The sequence below is a fragment of the Nelumbo nucifera genome, chromosome 3 (assembly GCF_055504915.1).
Source record: "Nelumbo nucifera cultivar China Antique chromosome 3, China Antique-T2T, whole genome shotgun sequence".
Lineage (NCBI taxonomy): Eukaryota > Viridiplantae > Streptophyta > Magnoliopsida > Proteales > Nelumbonaceae > Nelumbo > Nelumbo nucifera.
Genome location: NC_142651.1, coordinates 29268419 through 29284870, shown reverse-complemented (window position 1 = coordinate 29284870; position 16452 = coordinate 29268419). Strand labels below are relative to the sequence as shown.

The 16452-nt window shown below is 38.7% G+C and overlaps 1 protein-coding gene across 3 annotated transcripts; it reads right to left on the bottom strand.

The window, feature by feature from the left end:
• Positions 1-1708: 1708 nt before the first annotated feature.
• On the bottom strand, positions 1709-12691 carry LOC104609144 (microtubule-associated protein 70-1-like). Of its 3 annotated transcripts, none has more exons than XM_088900775.1 (12): positions 11957-12691; positions 11756-11841; positions 10114-10179; positions 9828-9998; positions 9553-9723; positions 9266-9421; positions 8983-9129; positions 8780-8851; positions 8138-8683; positions 7842-8029; positions 3373-3436; positions 1709-2860 (listed from the first exon to the last, which is right to left on the bottom strand). In XM_088900775.1, the coding sequence occupies exons 1-11, from the start codon at positions 12240-12242 to the stop codon at positions 3397-3399; spliced, it is 1929 nt and encodes a 642-aa protein (XP_088756901.1). In that variant the 5' UTR covers positions 12243-12691; the 3' UTR covers positions 1709-2860; positions 3373-3396. The 3 variants fall into 3 exon arrangements, with proteins under 3 accessions (XP_088756901.1, XP_088756902.1, XP_010273713.1); XM_088900776.1 differs by having other exon boundaries at positions 2018-2236; XM_010275411.3 differs by lacking the exon at positions 1709-2860 and having other exon boundaries at positions 2895-3436.
• Between the last annotated feature and the right edge of the window lie 3761 nt (positions 12692-16452).

Here is a 16452-nt window from a genome sequence, read left to right as displayed (position 1 = left end):
TTTTTCTTCTCTCTAATTGTAAGTAAAATGGTGTGGAAGGTCTTTATCCAACGAGTGAGTCGTAATTGAAGGCAATCAAATGATTTTTCTAATTTTCCATAAATAATCCCTAAACACACTTCAGCCCACTTGATTCATTTTTTTTTCGACATCCATATATTTCAGCAAAAAGCATTGTTAAGTAAAATTGAGGTGAGGCGCACTCTGTGAGGTGCACCTGTGAGGAGAAAAGCCCAATTGCTCTTGGGGAAGGAAAGATGCTGGCAACTTGTAGACTATGAAAACACCAATACAATTTGATGTAAAATTGTATAGTTCCTTGTATAAATAAATGGTTCAAACACTTATTGGATTAATTTTGGGATTATAGCTGATAAGGGCAACTTTTGGATCTTATTATCAATAAAAATAATCTTTTTAACATAATTTTTAGAATAGGGTAACTTTCAAAAAAGGTAGAAGCACTGTTCCATCTCCTTCCTCCTTCAGACCATCGAACAAATCTCCTCACCTCCGGTCTTTATCTTTTTTTTCCTCCTCCTCCTTTGATGGCTATGAATAGGGGTGCAAGTCAGGCAGGTGGGCCGGGTTTATGGTCAACCCATGCCCGGCCCTAAAATTTGGGCTTAAGGCCTAAGCCCAAGGTCAAGCCCGATTTTCCCAACCCAAGCCCAACCCACCCTATAATTTGATAAACTCGGGTTGGGCTCGGGCCCGGGCCAGAGCCCAACCCTATAATTTGTATGTATGTATGTATGTAGTTGGGCTAGGCTCAGGCCTGGTTCTGGCTACCTAAGGGCTAGGGCCGAGCTCAGCTCTAAAAATATAAAAGCCCAACTTCATAGGCCCGAGCCAAGCCCTAGGACTGAAAATCCAAGCCCAGCCCATGTAAAATTTCGAGTTCGGTTGGTTCGAGCTTGGGCTGAGCCCACCCAAGTTGCACCTCTAGCTATGAAAGAGCTTCATCACCACTTCCTGAACCCTTGGCCCTCACTTTGGATCCACCTCCATGCCCAAGATCGCTGGAACCCTCTACTTCAAATCCTTGAGAGAATCGATGGCCGGGAATTCAAAATAGCAGGGAGCGACTACTGGTTACTCACTGGAGCTCCTATTACGAGCCAAAACACCGTTAAAAGAACTGAGATCTGCATTAGGCACAGTTCCACGAGTCTCGGCAGCCTCTACATAGAAGAGGCCGGGAGAAAGTATTGTGTTTTCAGGAGTTCAAAGTTCAAACTATAAGAAGAAAGAAAAAGCTTCAGAGGTTGAGAGGTTCTATAAAAGAAACACACACACACACTCAGAGATTTGGCAGCTTTCGTGCCTACCATTGCATGAAGCCATGAAGACTAACCGAAAGAAAAGAAAGAAAAAAAATAATCTGAATAGAAGAAGAAGAAGAAGAAGAAGCAAAAAAATGAAGAGGAAAGAGAAAGATAGAAACCATTTGTTCGATGGCCTAAAGAGGAAGGAGATTAACAGTGTTTCTACCCTTTTTTTATATTTTTTTAAAAAAAAGTTATTATATTCTAAATATTATGTTAAAAAATGTATTTTTATTGATATAAAACCCAAAAGTTAGCCTTATCAGCTATAATCTCATTAATTTTCTTGAAATCTCTCCATGCATGTTTTCCCTTGTTTCTTTCTTCTTTAACCAGCTATATTGCGTTAAACCACACATCATGGACATTGTCAGTCCAGGTGCATTTTCATCCAGTACAATTTATTAGGGAAAAAAAAGGCTGTGCCTCAGTACATCTAAGTACAATACATTGGCTCCAACTTCATCTATAGCACCATCAACTAGTTTGTGCAACTAGCAGTCTTACCTGTACATGATTGTAGGCTATGTAGCTAGGCAAAAAAAAAAACATATGTATGTGAATATGTGCCTAAAGTTGTTTCACTGTCCAACATGTGCATGGTCAAAGCTGACAAACATCTCTAGGATAGTCCAAATTACTATCATACTGAATTACTGATCTCAGGGACTGCACTGCAACTCTGGAAGTCCAGAAAGCAATAGGCCACACATCATCATATTAAATCTTTGCTTTTTTGAGTTTCTCGTTTTGTCTTATCCTTTAACATCAAGTCTGTGGTTGCTCCACCAAATTAGAAATCACTTACACCGTTTACTTTGACGGGTTGACTCGCCTGCACATTTTATTGCCGTCCACTTCTGAGCGCAGTAGAGTTTCTCATTATTGGTTAGTACATCGCAGTTCCGCTTCAGAAGACCAAGTTGCAACCAAGTGCATTAGCTTAACCAAGAATTCTAATCTTGAAAGTTGAAACCAAAGAAAAGCTAATAAATAAAGCAAAGAAATACAGACATTGCTCTGAAAAGTTACAAGTTTCACAGATAGAAATAATAGAAACGCCTCAACACCAGAAGCAGAAAAGAATTCTCCAACTCATTTATGGAGCGCCAACTTCAAATAGACAGATGCCAGGAGCTAGAGCTACTGATCTCACACGTTAAAAGCATCATTTTCTTCTGTCCATACTTGCCCCCCAACAACAGGTAATGCAACGTTGCAACCTTATACGGTGATACAGGTCCAGTAAGGTAGGATTCCACACCCATCAAACCTGTAGCGTCTAAGCCTGGATCTGATGGTCCCCTACTTTTGCTGTATCATTGCTGGATTCCCAATAAATGCAGACCAATGTATTAACATTTACACATGTTAATGACTCACCCATGTTCATGATTCCCTTATTCATGGAAAATACATAGAACAACCTTTCAATAACCTCTGCATTTATATGGTCGGAGCCCGGAGGACAAGTGCAATCCTATTGTTGGAAATCAAGCAATGGATCCAGCTAACAAGTAACTGGTGATCTCCTGTCATGAAGCCATTATATAACACAATCAGATATCCTAATGAATAGACAAGCTATTGTTTATAATATACCCTTCCCAACAGCTAGCGATAGCCTGTAAAATTACTACCACCAATTCATTGGGAAGAAAAATAACACAACCATGAAAACTCTGATCTCTTGATCTGATTACAAGAATATTCACAACTCTGAAGCAACAACAATCTCACACTAACTGCAAATTACAAATATAAGAGGAAAAGAAGAAAACCCCAATAACCTATACACAACCACACAAACACTGTTTCTCAATGTAAACCTGACAAAAGGTTAGTAGACTTCAACATCCTTTGCTACTTGCGAGTACAGGGACAGTCAAGTCAGAACAGACCAACTTCCTCCACTAATTTTTCATTTTTCTTCTCCCAAACTAAATGATTGAAAAGTCATCGGAGTGCTGGTTGTAATCTTAGAATCAATCATGAAAGACAAAATAAAAAAGAAAAAAAGGAGCGAATCAGGAATAAAGCCTACTCCATAATGCTTGGCTCGGCACTATTATTGGATATTGCGCATCAGCCCACTTCGTGGTATGTTTCTGCACATATCAACTATTTATTAACCACACGACAAAAACTCCATAATAATGATATATAAGAAAACAAGTAAACAATCTCAAAACAGCATTTCCTACTTGTTGTCCATCCAAAAAATACAAGGGAGACATTACCAATGGGTTATAGAGAAAAAGAGAGAGGAAGTCATCTGGCTATCATACAACCAATAGATTCTTTTAGATCTTTAATGACAATAACCAGATTATTCCAACCATCCAATCAATAGAACATTTTCAGACTGTTGTCAATGATTCCGTGTGACTCAAAGTGCTTGAATCACTCAACAATTCAAGCATATGAAATTCTAAATGCAGTCGTCTATCTCCTAGTTGCATTACTTCAAGTAGCTAGTGTGATGTAATATATTCTGTGTTCCATGCAAGGAGGGGCTTATGATAGTGCCACCAACTCGAATTTTTGGCCCATATATAGGGATGCAACTTGGGATCGCCTAGCCTGACCCAACCCAAGCCACTGTATAAGTTGAGCTTGAGTTCCCAGGCTCCAAACTAGGCCTAAGCCAGAAAATTCGGGTTGGGTTTAGGTTGAGGCCTCATGTAGCCCAAGCCTGCCCAACATTGTATGATATATATATATATATATACATAGATTGTGTATTTATGTTTTATAACATATATATGTATATGTATTACATATTTATACCATTATATACACAATAAACTATATTTAGTCATTTACACCACGCATATGATTTTATAGTTATGATGGCTCTTCAACAAGGTTCAGCACTTGGCCCTTATTTATTTGCACTAGTCATGGATTAATTGATTAAACATATACGAGAGGAGGTCCCATGGTTAGATCTGTTCGTGGGTTGGGCTCAGGCTTAGCTTTTGTCAAAATTTGAATGGACCCGGCCCAAAGCCTGGCCCATGAACAAGACCGTCTACCCATGGTGCATGTTAGATCTGTTCGTGGGTTGGGCTCAGGCTTAGCTTTTGTCAAAATTTGAATGGACCGGGCCAAAAGCCTGGCCCATGAACAAGACCGTCTACCCATGGTGCATGTTATTTGCTAATGAAATTGTTTTACTTGATGAAATTATGGATTAACTGCAAAATTTACAGACAAATACCTTAGATACAAGAAACTGAATATATAATATCTAAACCTAATAATAATAGGAGCGCAGATCAGGGTAACTTAAGATCAATGTTTTAAAATGCGGAGGCATGATGCGAAGTGTTCCACTACCTGGAGGCCTGAGGCATAGTTAAGAATGTAAGAAGCATAAGCCTCCTTGACTGAGAGGAGGGGGAGGAGGAGGAGGAGGAGGAAGGAGGATCTCATTTTTCTTTTCTTTTTTAATAATAAAAATAAAAGTTTGACCTCAGCTTAACTGGGTTGGGTCAGGTCGGGCTTGGGTTGGGCTCTGCCCAAGTTTCACTCTTGCAGTCCTTAAGCTAAAGCTACAGAAGGTTGCAAAATCTGACAAATGCTTCTCTTGTTGGATGGAGTTCAATTAATGGTATAGGTTTTTGTAGGTAAAACATGCCACTTCAAATGACTGCTCTTTGGAAGGTTTGTCAACACATGGTCCGACCCATGGTGCAGTTGATTGATGGGTTAAAAGACAGCTGGTGACAGGACAGGGGAACTGTGATGATTTTGGTGCTAGATGAAAACTCTCTAGTGATGAAAGCTCTTATAGCTCATTCTTTGATAAAGGATTTGGCTGTAGTTGTTAAACCATGGAGGATATATTCATGTTGGTGATCCCACTCAATATAGACACTAATACTGATCAAAAGTTTTTCATTTGCAGACACAATTCACGATTTCCAGACTAGGAAGAGTACAAGAAATCATGTGAAAAATATACATGGGAATGATTTTTTTTCATTAATAATTCTCTTAATGCATAGAAGAGAGAATGTTGTTTTCCCCTCTCTTTCTTAAGAATTTAAAAACACCAATCGACATCAGAAAATGCTTTAAACCAATAAAAAAGATAGAAATGTTTTATAGTGAAAAGGTTTCCAGAAAAGCAGGACTAGGACAGAAGATATGGGGACAAGTGTGCATAAAGTTCCTACACTTTCTGTGTCTTACTTTGGGTGCTTTTGTTAGACATCCTACTTCTGGTTTTCCTCCTTCTCAATGTCAACATCACTACTGTATTTTGAATTGTTGATTTCATGTCCCAGGTCTTTGATTCACTTTTTGATTTATGGGTGGCACAGGAACTGAGAATCACCTGATTGATGTTAGTTACCTGTTCAATTTTTTGTCTTTTATTTATCAAAAAAAATCTATTTTCTTTTTCCTTGTTCTTTTAATACTGTATCAAGTCATCTGATGACTTCTTTTTCAGAATATAAAGTCATTTCAGTGTTTTGAGGCACACATGTCTAGGTCCAAAGCTGAGGTGTATTTGAAGGCATGCGCCTTGGATACTTCAACCCAGACACAGGTGTGGGTGCACACCTTTTATGAACTTATCTTTTTTCTTATGCTTTTACACCTTCATATTGGTTTACTAACTTCTAAATTACATTTTATTGGTGCTTGTGCACTAGTAATAATCTACTAACTTTAAAAAAAAAAAAAAAAAAAAAAAAAAAAAAACAAAGAATGAAGACCTTTTGAATACCTGAAGCCCTAGTTGTCATGGATAGGATAGGATCTCAAATAGCAAAAAATTATAGTAGAGACAGAACAATACAACTGAACCTCATCTCTGATCACTCACCCTAAAATAGAATGAACTATGACCAAAATCATAAAACCAATCTCTTCATATATATGGGAAGGGATGCAACTTGAGTGGTTGGGGTGGGTTGATGGTTAACCCAGGCCCAATCCAAGCTTAACCCAACAAAACTCGAGACCGGCTTGGGCTCAGGCAGGGGTTGGTCGTGTGGGGGGAGTTGGTTGGTTGGGTTTGAAGGTATTATTTTAATATGTTTTATATATTTGTTCTTTTATTGGGCTCTGAAGCCCGATTTAGGAGTCAAATGGATTGAAAAGATGCACAAATGTCATTAATAAATACATATACATGTATTTTGTACATATAAATATATAACATGTGCATTTTTACATGTTTGTGCATGGGTGTGAGTGTTAGATAATCATATGCATATTGTCATCATCATCACCACCACAGCCTTTAACTGTATGGGGTCAGCTATAATCATATGCATATTGTCATCATCACCATCACCACCACAGCCTTTAACTGTATGGGGTCAGCTATACAAATCCTGTTTTGCCATTCCATTTTGTTTAAAGCCATATCCATTGTTAAATTATTAGCACTTAAATCATTTCTTACTGCTTTGACCCATGTCCTTTTCGATCTACCCTGACCCCCCCCCCCTTCTAGCCCCTTGAACTTGCAACAGATAACTTCTTATGGGTGCTTTTGAAGGTTATGCACGTGGACAAACCATCTTAGTCTACTTTCTCTTATGTTATCACCAATTAGAGCTACTCCTAGGTTCCTTTGTAATTTTATTTCTGATCCTATCCTTTCTAGTTTTTCCACTCATCCATCTCAACATATGCATTTCTGCCATGCTTTTTTTTACATGTTTTCTGACCACCCAACACTCTGCTCCATAGTCCATACAACATAGCTGGCCTTACAACTGTTTTATAAATTTTCTTTTTGATCTAAGTGATATTCTCCTATTGCATAAGACTCCAGATGCATCCCTCCTCCATTTTGCCCATCTTGCTCTAGTTCTTTGGCAATATCATTCTCATCCCTCCCTTGTTATGAGTTATCAAACCAAGATACTGGAAAAAGGTTATATTGATTTATCTCATGGTCTCCAAGTCAAGCGAGGTGCCCTCAAACACCCTAAGGTGCATGCTGGAAGAGTTGATGCCTCTGAGGTGCGCGTATATGCGTTAAACAAAGAAAAAGAAAAGAGAAGAAAAGAAAAGAAAAGGAAAAGGAAATGAAAGGAATGAAAGAAAAAGTGTGTTTCTTCCTCATGCCTCCAGGTAGTAGAATGCCCTCATATCATGCTTCCGTGTTTTAAAAACATTGCTCTGGAGTTCTGCAAATAATTTTCCTGAGTGATGGCTCCAGAATATATTGCAATTACTACTCCACCATGATTTCTAAAAAGACTCATCCAACACCTGATATTCCTGGGTTGCCCAAGCTGCACCCATCAAAGTTCAGTTTCATAATGCTCTCTGGAGGTGGGGACCAAGTGACAAATTCCAAGTAAAATATATTCAGAAAATAAATCACATGGATCAAGTTATATGAAAATGGATGAATTAAAAATACCATTAGAAGATTGTATTTAGATACTCTCTATGATGAATAAAAGGGTGATACACATATCACAATACTAAGACAGAGAAAGTAATTACAGTTAATTCAGAAAACTTTACTACAAGTACCTTCCAGGAAGCAGCTGAGAACTATTTACAGAGCCCTTGGAACTACCAAGTCGTTTAGCCCTATTATCGTGTTCTTTTTCAACACGCATTGCAGCTACTTCCTTCTCCATTGCAGCCACTTCCCTTCTCATCTTCTTTGCCTCCACCTCCATTGCTTTGGTCAATGTGTCTACCTTCTTTGCTAACATCTGCACAACAAGAGGTTGCAACCAATAGATAAACATGAAGGTTAAGAAAATACATACACACATACATGAAGGTTAAGCAAATGCAACCAATAGCAGAAGAATATTAACCTCAATTGCATCATCCTTGTCTTTAAGGCTTTGATCTTTTTCATGGCAGGCTTTCCTCAAAGAAATGACCTCTTTCTGTAACAAGTCATATAATAATCCAGATACACTATCTTCTGTTTCAACTGTTGGTGGAAACTCATTGGGCTTTTCATCTGCATTCCCTTTCCAATCACCAACTGCCCCACTATCTCTGTTAGTTCCATCAGAAGATTTGTTAAGTGCATAGTTACAACCTGCTCCATTTAAGAGAACTTTGCCCCTGTCTAATGATCTCGTTCCTCCATCAAATGACTTTGATGTTCCTTTGGCATGCTTCAACAATGCACTGGTACCAGAAGAAATTGAAGACCTCAATTGAGAGGATGGCATTCTCTTGGATAAAAAACCATTGGAGGTCAATTTTGAGAAGTTATCAGCTCCACCCAAGGATTGGCGACGTGAAGGCCCATTGCTCACACTTCTCCCTTCTGAACTAGTGCGACTACCACTATTTGAAGGTGCTCTCAAGCTCTCCTCTAGTACTTTCAGGCGTAAGTGATATTTTTCCTGCCCAGTACAGGAAAACATGTTTCAAATTTTGTCAAACCAGTTGAAAAGAGGCTAATGAGGAAATGCAAATAAGGCTGCATAACCAAATCATACTTTCAACTGTGCTTCAGATTTTGCAGTTCGTTCAGTTATGGCAAGTTTATCGCGAAGTTGCTGCATTTCCCCCTGCAGTTTTAGGTAATAATAGATAACCGTCAAAACTAAAGAAACCATACAAAACTGTTGGAAATAGGATAGAAAGAACATCTAAAACATGAACTAAAATGATAAAAATAAATCAATACAACAACACATACTTGCAAGAACCTCCGTTCTTCAAGCCATTGTTTTACAGGCATCACTTTGTCATTGGCATCTTTCCATTCATTTGCTACAACCACTGCAACCCTATTTGCTGTGACCTTTGCACGGGCCAGTTCCCTATCAAGAGTTTTCCTCTCCTCCTGTAGAACATAAAAATGATTTACTCATAAGTCATAATTGGAGGTGCCTTACAGAACACATACACCACAGGCATAAATATTGAAATCTTAAGTAGATCTGTATGCTGCACATTCATATTGGAAACAGGCACATTACATTCATCTCCTGGACTTTCCGTTGGTAATCCCTCACAGCATTTGCAGCTGCACCACCAGCAAGAACAGCTTCCTCTAGCTCCCTTACAGTTTGGCTGAGCTTTTCAACCTCTGCAACCTTTTGGCGATGCATTTTGTCCAAGATCTTATTTTCTTCCTAATATATGCCATAAAAATATTTACAAAATTACAAATTACATGATGAGTGTTAGATTAGATTAACAAAACAAATATCTGGTCAAGATCAAATAAATTTGAAGAACACAGAACATATATGATCCTACATACCTGGCAGATTTCAATCTGTTTCATCAACTCTTGGTTCTTATTTTGGAGATCATCTACCATAGAGGCCTTTGCCAGAGCAACCTGCACAGTTCTCTCTGCTTCAAGCAAAGCTGCTTCTTTTGATTTGGTAAGGCGATCTAATGCCTTATTGTCATCCTGCAGCTTAGTGACCTGAAGAGAAATGGTGAAGTTATAGGTGACAGATCAGTGTACATATATCAGAAGTTCCATTTCCATGATGATATTGCAGTATGTCAAACAAAAAGATCAACTACCTCCTGTCGAGCAAGCTTCAGCTCAGCCTCAAGTGGCGCAAGAATGGCTTCAATTGGTGGCATGTCATCATCTTTTTGAGCAGCATGGACCCTTCGGAGGGTGGCTTCTGCTGCAAACTGAGCAGCCATGGAAGCCTTTTTCTCATCATTGATTTTCTTAATTTCAAGATTCTGCACATGGATTTTCACTAATCATCCAGCCAGCCAGCCAGGGTTGCAACATCAAAGAAAGAGTAGATGATGATGATGATGACAGTAGTAAGAGTTTTAAGTGTAACAGTAAAACCTTGCTTTCTAGAAGGGATTCAGTTAGCTTGAGTTTTGCCTCCACCTTTGACAATTCTTCAGTGAGCTAACAAAATTAACAAAAAATGGCAAAACAAAGTCAGTACACATCCACATGTTGAACACAATAAGGGAGCAGTTATTCGTAGCATAGTTGGAAGGAGACTTGAAATCCAGGCAATGATCAATCTAATTGCATTAATGGGTTTTGATGTGAATGACAGGGAAAGCATGGTAAAAGAAGTCAGTACTCATTCTAATGGCATGCTAAGATTGCCCAAGCATTATCATCATCAGCCAAGCCTTATCCAAACTAAATGGAGTCGGTTACATGAATCCTGCTCCACCATTCTCTTTTGTTTAATGCCATATCCATTGTTAAAATATTGGGACTTAAATCATTTCTTACCACTTCTACCCATGTCCTTTTGGGTGTACCCCTAGCCCTTCTAGCCTCTTCAACTTGCAGCACATCAATTGTAATCCTATCCTTTATAGTTTTTTCCACCATCTCAACATACACATTTCTGCTACACTCATTTTTTGGACATGGCATTTCTTGACTGCAAACTGCCCAACACTCTGCTCCACACAGCATAGCTGACCTTACAACTGTTTTATAGATTTTTCCTTTTAATCTAAATACAGTTCCCCTATCATGAGATGCACCCATCCATCTTGGCCATCTTTCTCTAATTCTATGAGTGACATCCTCCTCTATCTCTCCCTTGTTATGAATTGTCAAACCAAGGTACTGGTAAAGGTCATACTGAGTTATCTTATCTCTTGGTCTCCAATCCTAAGTGTACCTGGTTTGTAATCATATTATTATTAAATTTACATATCATATATCCTGTGCTAGTCCTACTTATTTTAAATTTGACCAACTTGAAAGCATGCCCACATCGTGGATTATGATAAATATAAAGCCCTCAACTACATTTATATGAACTCTCAAAAGATTGATAATTGATAACGAGAAATTCTTTCCTTTTATTATTACTTTTTTTCCTTTTGCTGGAAAGAGCAGGAAATTGTAAGTATAAAACTTGTAGATAATGAGACTAAAATGCATCAATAATAATAATAATAATACAAGGGACTCAACGGCACGAAATATAAGAAATTGATCCTAAAAAAATATCGAACAGTTTAGCCCAAAATTGGAAACCATCGAAATGGAATTAGTTAAAACTAACCAGTTAAAATATGTAAACTTAAAAATTATTGTGAAACAAGAATAAGGAAAATAATGCATTGATTCCTTCAGAGAAATAACACCCAAAAGCATCAGTGAGTACACTATGCATGAAAGGAAAAGGGAAAATGGGGGCATCCCCGTCACAACATTTCAAAAACAAAATTACTTATAATAATAGTAATCCATTAGAAAGTAGAAATCTGAAATCACACATCAAAATAACTTTTATATTTCAAACTAGAATTAGAAGTGAAAGATAATAAGTTGGATGATACTGAAGATAAAAACTTCGAATAAATCAAAATATTTGAGTCCAGGTAGCACTCCAAGTATAAGCTGATAAATAGAGATAATAAATAAAGATAATAAAAACTAAAAAAATACAGATGGAGCGCAAGTATTTAAGCAAAAAAAATGAAGAAAAAAAGAAAACAGAAATGACCTCTTCAACGGCCTTTTCTCTCAGGCGTTCCGACAATTTCAATGCCTTGATCTCTGCCTGAGCTTCCCCTAATTCTCGATCTTTGTCTGCAAAAACCAAGCAAAAAACGCCACATTCAACATGAAAGCCCCATAAACACACACATCACTCTCAAAACCCTTCCAAATCTCCCAAATATAACTGGATCAAACGCATTCCCACCTCTAACTTCATTCTCCAACCGATTGAGCTCAACCTTCACCGGATCCGACCCGTGCAACAGATTTATGAACTCATCCGCGTCCAAACTCGGCCTCACCGACGTCCGCCTCCTCGACGTCTTCCCTTCCTTAAACGATCCCGAAACCGTCAATGGCGGCGTCGCCAGCGTTACCTCATTCCCCGCCGAACGCGCATTTCCTCCCCCGCCGCCGCTCCCGCTGCAACTCACCTCCGCTGCTGGTGTAACCGGTAAAACACCCTCCCCACAGCCCGTAACATCGGCCATCACGGATCTCGCGCTCTCACATTCGAATGACACAGTATCCCCAAATCTTCAGCTTCTCCGCTTCCAATTCTAGGGCTTCCTTGCACTATCTATTCCTTCCGACGTCTTCAAGGGTTTCCCTCTACAGAGAGAGAGAGAGGGATAGTCGTTCCGTTTTTTTTTTTTTTTTTTTTGTTTCTCCCTATTCTCTTCAACAGACAATATAAGAAGAGCAGGAGCTTTTCAGAGAGAGGGAGAGAGAGGAATAATTTTGTTTTTCTCTGTTTCTCTCTCCAAGTTACTGTTTCAAATCCGCTTCGTGTCTCTCTCTACTGTTACTAGAGAGAGAATAGCTGTTGGATTAAAAAATTGCCCGGAAGCAGAGAGCATTGCGGGGACGTGTATCGAAAAGCTAATCACTGGCTCTGGCTATAACCCCTTTCGATTTTCTATCAAAAAAAGAGAGCATTGCGTGAGAAGTCCCTACTCCAGTGTATTTAGTAGCTTAATTATTTCTTAATCGCTGTTATTAGTGTAAGAAGGGTGCGTAATGCGCGAATCCTATGCACATGGGGAGGAGGTGAAGCGTAAGCGTAACACGCACGAGTGCGCGTGGTGACACGTAGAGCTCTCGCCTCTCGTCGCTTTTACTTTTCCTTGTCCAAACTCCAAAGAGTCGTTGCGAGTCTTTGGGTAGAGGACTTTGGACAAGACGACGCATAGAACGGTCGGGGGCTAATAGCTCGCCACGTAGGAGCGCGCCGGATCTGAGAGTTGCCCTGTACCATTGATTTGATGAATTTTACCCATCTCGTCTTGTCCACTGGAATTGTACTTTAAGGGATGGAGCTCTATAACTATATAAGATTTGTGTCTGGTACTGTTTTGAAAATTGGGCCAGACATAGCGGTTGAACCGGGATAAGACCGTTGTCCGGTTCGATGTAATTTGGGAAAACCATTTTCAACTCTCGAGTTGCCCTGTACCACCATGTTTTGTTTTTCTCAATCTACGTATTTGGCACCAGAGCGTCTCATAAGTGTTCAGTTTCTTTTTCTTTATTTTTTTGTTTAACACGAGCGTTTCACAAATGTTTCATGATTCATCCCTGATTTGCCATGCAATTAAATTGAATTGGCAAGAAATTCGCATTTGACAATCCTTTTTGGTATGTAACAAAATTGAAATTTTGTTACATATCAAAAATGTTTCACAAATGTTTCATGTTTCATGGCATATTGAAATTTGAAAGCTGACCACTTTTTGATATGTAACAAAATTGTTATTATAAATATATTATAATGTTAAAGTCAAATCACTTTTAAACAGCCAATCAGCTTGCATCCCGCTTTTTTGTGTTTTTCAGAAAAAACAAGTGAAACTAAACACTTGTGAATCACTCCAATGCCAAACACCATGTAAATAGTTGGGTTAGAAAGTTCAAGATTTAGGGCTGAGCTAAAGCATATGATCCTTTAAATGATTGACTTGAATGAGACCCAATTCGGATTCTTTGGATTTTCACCAAACATAGCTTATGGGCTGTCTATGTGGGACTCACCTCAAAGAAGCTAGAATCCATTATGCTTCAATCCTCTCAAATAGGCACTAATAAAAATATGAAGATAGGGCACCCCAGGAAGCTAGAATCCATTGTGCTTCAATCCTCTCAAATGGGCACTAATAAAAATACGAAGATAAGGACAGGGCAAGGTGCACGTGAGGCCCATAACCACAAAGTCAGTATCGTGGTTTTTAAAAACGAATCGGTCAGGGGTCTGGTTACCAGTTTGAACGGTCTGACCGTTCGACTCGAACAGTCGGCCCATTCTGACAAAAAAAATTAAAAAATTGGAAAACGATCAAAACTGTTCGAACAATTAACCGATCAGTTCAGCGATTTGTTGACCAAAACCAATGGTTTTGAGAGAACAAGCAGTTTTGGAGGAAAATGGAACCAATCAGGTGACCAGTTCCTGATTTTTCCGATCCGATCCAATTTTAAAAACAGTGGTCCATATAATTGAGAGCCTGAAATTCCATAGATTTCATCCCACATACTGACTACAAGTGATGCTGGGCAACCATCTTGGGTCGGCTTATTTGGGAATCTATTAAGTTTTCAATGAGCCATAAATCCTACTGTTTGCTAGACCAAGGTTATTAAGTGACAATATATATTATTTACTAAAATTTGCATTTATCAATCCAAAATGTTTCGACTAAAATAATAATGATACCAGATACAATCTTAATTGCCCAAATTGAATGGGACAATTTGATCATTTATATATATAGAGAGAGAGAGAGAGAGTGTGTGTGTGTGTGTGTTTTCCAAGGATAAATATTTTGGTATGATATTAAAAGATTTTCAAGGACTAAATGACCTTTGTCCTTTAGTCATTTGATATATTATGCATTATTTCTAGAGCTTTCTAACAGTTGTAAAATAAGATCTTAACCCCAATGTCCGGAACAAAAACAATTGTTACATCAATTAAAAAAAAAGCAAATCAAATCAATGTTTTAAAAATCGATTTGCAATTGGAATCGCTTTGGCCATCGGTTTTGGATCAGTGGTTCGACTGTTTGGTTTGAATGAATAGATTGCTTTAAATTAAAAATTAAAATAAAAAATGAAAAAAAAAAACCGTTGTTCATATCAAACTGATCAACAGTTTGATCACCCTGATCAACGGATTGCTGACCAAGTTAACAATTTTTAATCAAAGAATGAGTTAAGAGTGAAAGGGAACTGGTTGTTTGAATGGTTCTCAGTCAAAACATCTAGGTCAACGACGATTTGAAAACAATGAAGAGAAGTGAAACTGATTACAAAAGATGGAAAAATAAAAAACCAGGAGGTTGTTCATCAGTATGTATCATTTTGTTTTAGAATTAGTAAGACACTGGCCATGGTCAGAAATCCAATAAGAAGGCAGGTCTTGAATCTATGAAAGCAAGAGACAACCAAAAGCTTTCTTGTGAGTGTCCTTGGCATACTTGAAAGACAACCAAAAGCTTTGTTATGAAAGCAATAACAAAGCTTTCTGCAAAGCCAGATATACCGCCATAAGCTCCGTTTCTTCTACCATTCCATTAGAGCAAAAAGTGCCTCCTCCTGAACCTAAATATGTGAGCTATCCTGCGAAGGAATTATTGCTTTTGTAAGGAATGAAATAACTTAAAAAAACTTTGTTATGTTCATTAATTTAGGCCAGTTTATTTTTGTTTTGTAAATAGACTCAGTTCATAGGATGGCCGAATATGTTAAGCGTTTAAATATAGATGCTGTATGGTTTGACCATTCTCCATAATGGTTAGCCCAAATCATGTAAGTTTCAGTGTTTACCGATTTACACTTCAAAGCCCAAAAGCACTCAGTGCCTGTTTGCAAGGGTTCTGGCATTCTAAGTTGGGCCCAATATGGAAACATCAGAAGTTGTGTTTGGTAAAAATCTGGAAAGCTAAATCAGTGTTCGAATGCCACTCGAACAACAAAAATAGTAAAATATGAAGCTATTTTGAGTAATTTATGTGAAGTATTAGTGCTCAACATGAGCCGTTTTTTTTGTAGCAGCTTAATCCAAACGCAAAAGCCCTCCCAAATGGGATGATATAGCCTAGAAGGGATTTCATGCATGCAGAAGCTTCTAGCTAGACCTGTTCATGGGCCGGGTAGCCCGATGGGCCGGCCCTGCCCTAGATGGGCTTGAGCATGAGTTTCAGCCCACGGGCTTGACGTCGGTCCTAAAAATCCAGTTCGATCTTTTTTTTTGGGTTGGGCTTGGGATTTGTCAAAAAACCCCAGCCTAAGCCTGGTCTGACCCGACTTTTATATAGTTTAACCTTTAAACCCTAAATTCCTTCTATCTTCTCACTTATCTTCTTTCTCGTTCTTAGTTTATTACTCTCAGACTCTCAGAATCGGTGAACCCAGGCACACTATTTTCACTCTTCGAACTCAGGCACCGGTGGTCGGCGCCACCAGAACTAGGTCGTCTCTCTCTCTCCCTCTAGTTGGCACCGTTTTCATCTTTTATCTTATCACTTTTCTTCTCATTCTCAGTTTCTCACTTTCAAACTCTCAGAACCGACGAACCTAGGCGCACTGTTTTCACTCTATGAACTCAGGCACTAGTGGTCGGCACCACCAAAACTAGGTTCTCTCTCTCTCTCTCTCTCTCTCTCTCTCTCTCTCTCTCTCCGGCCGGCACCGTTTTCATCTTCA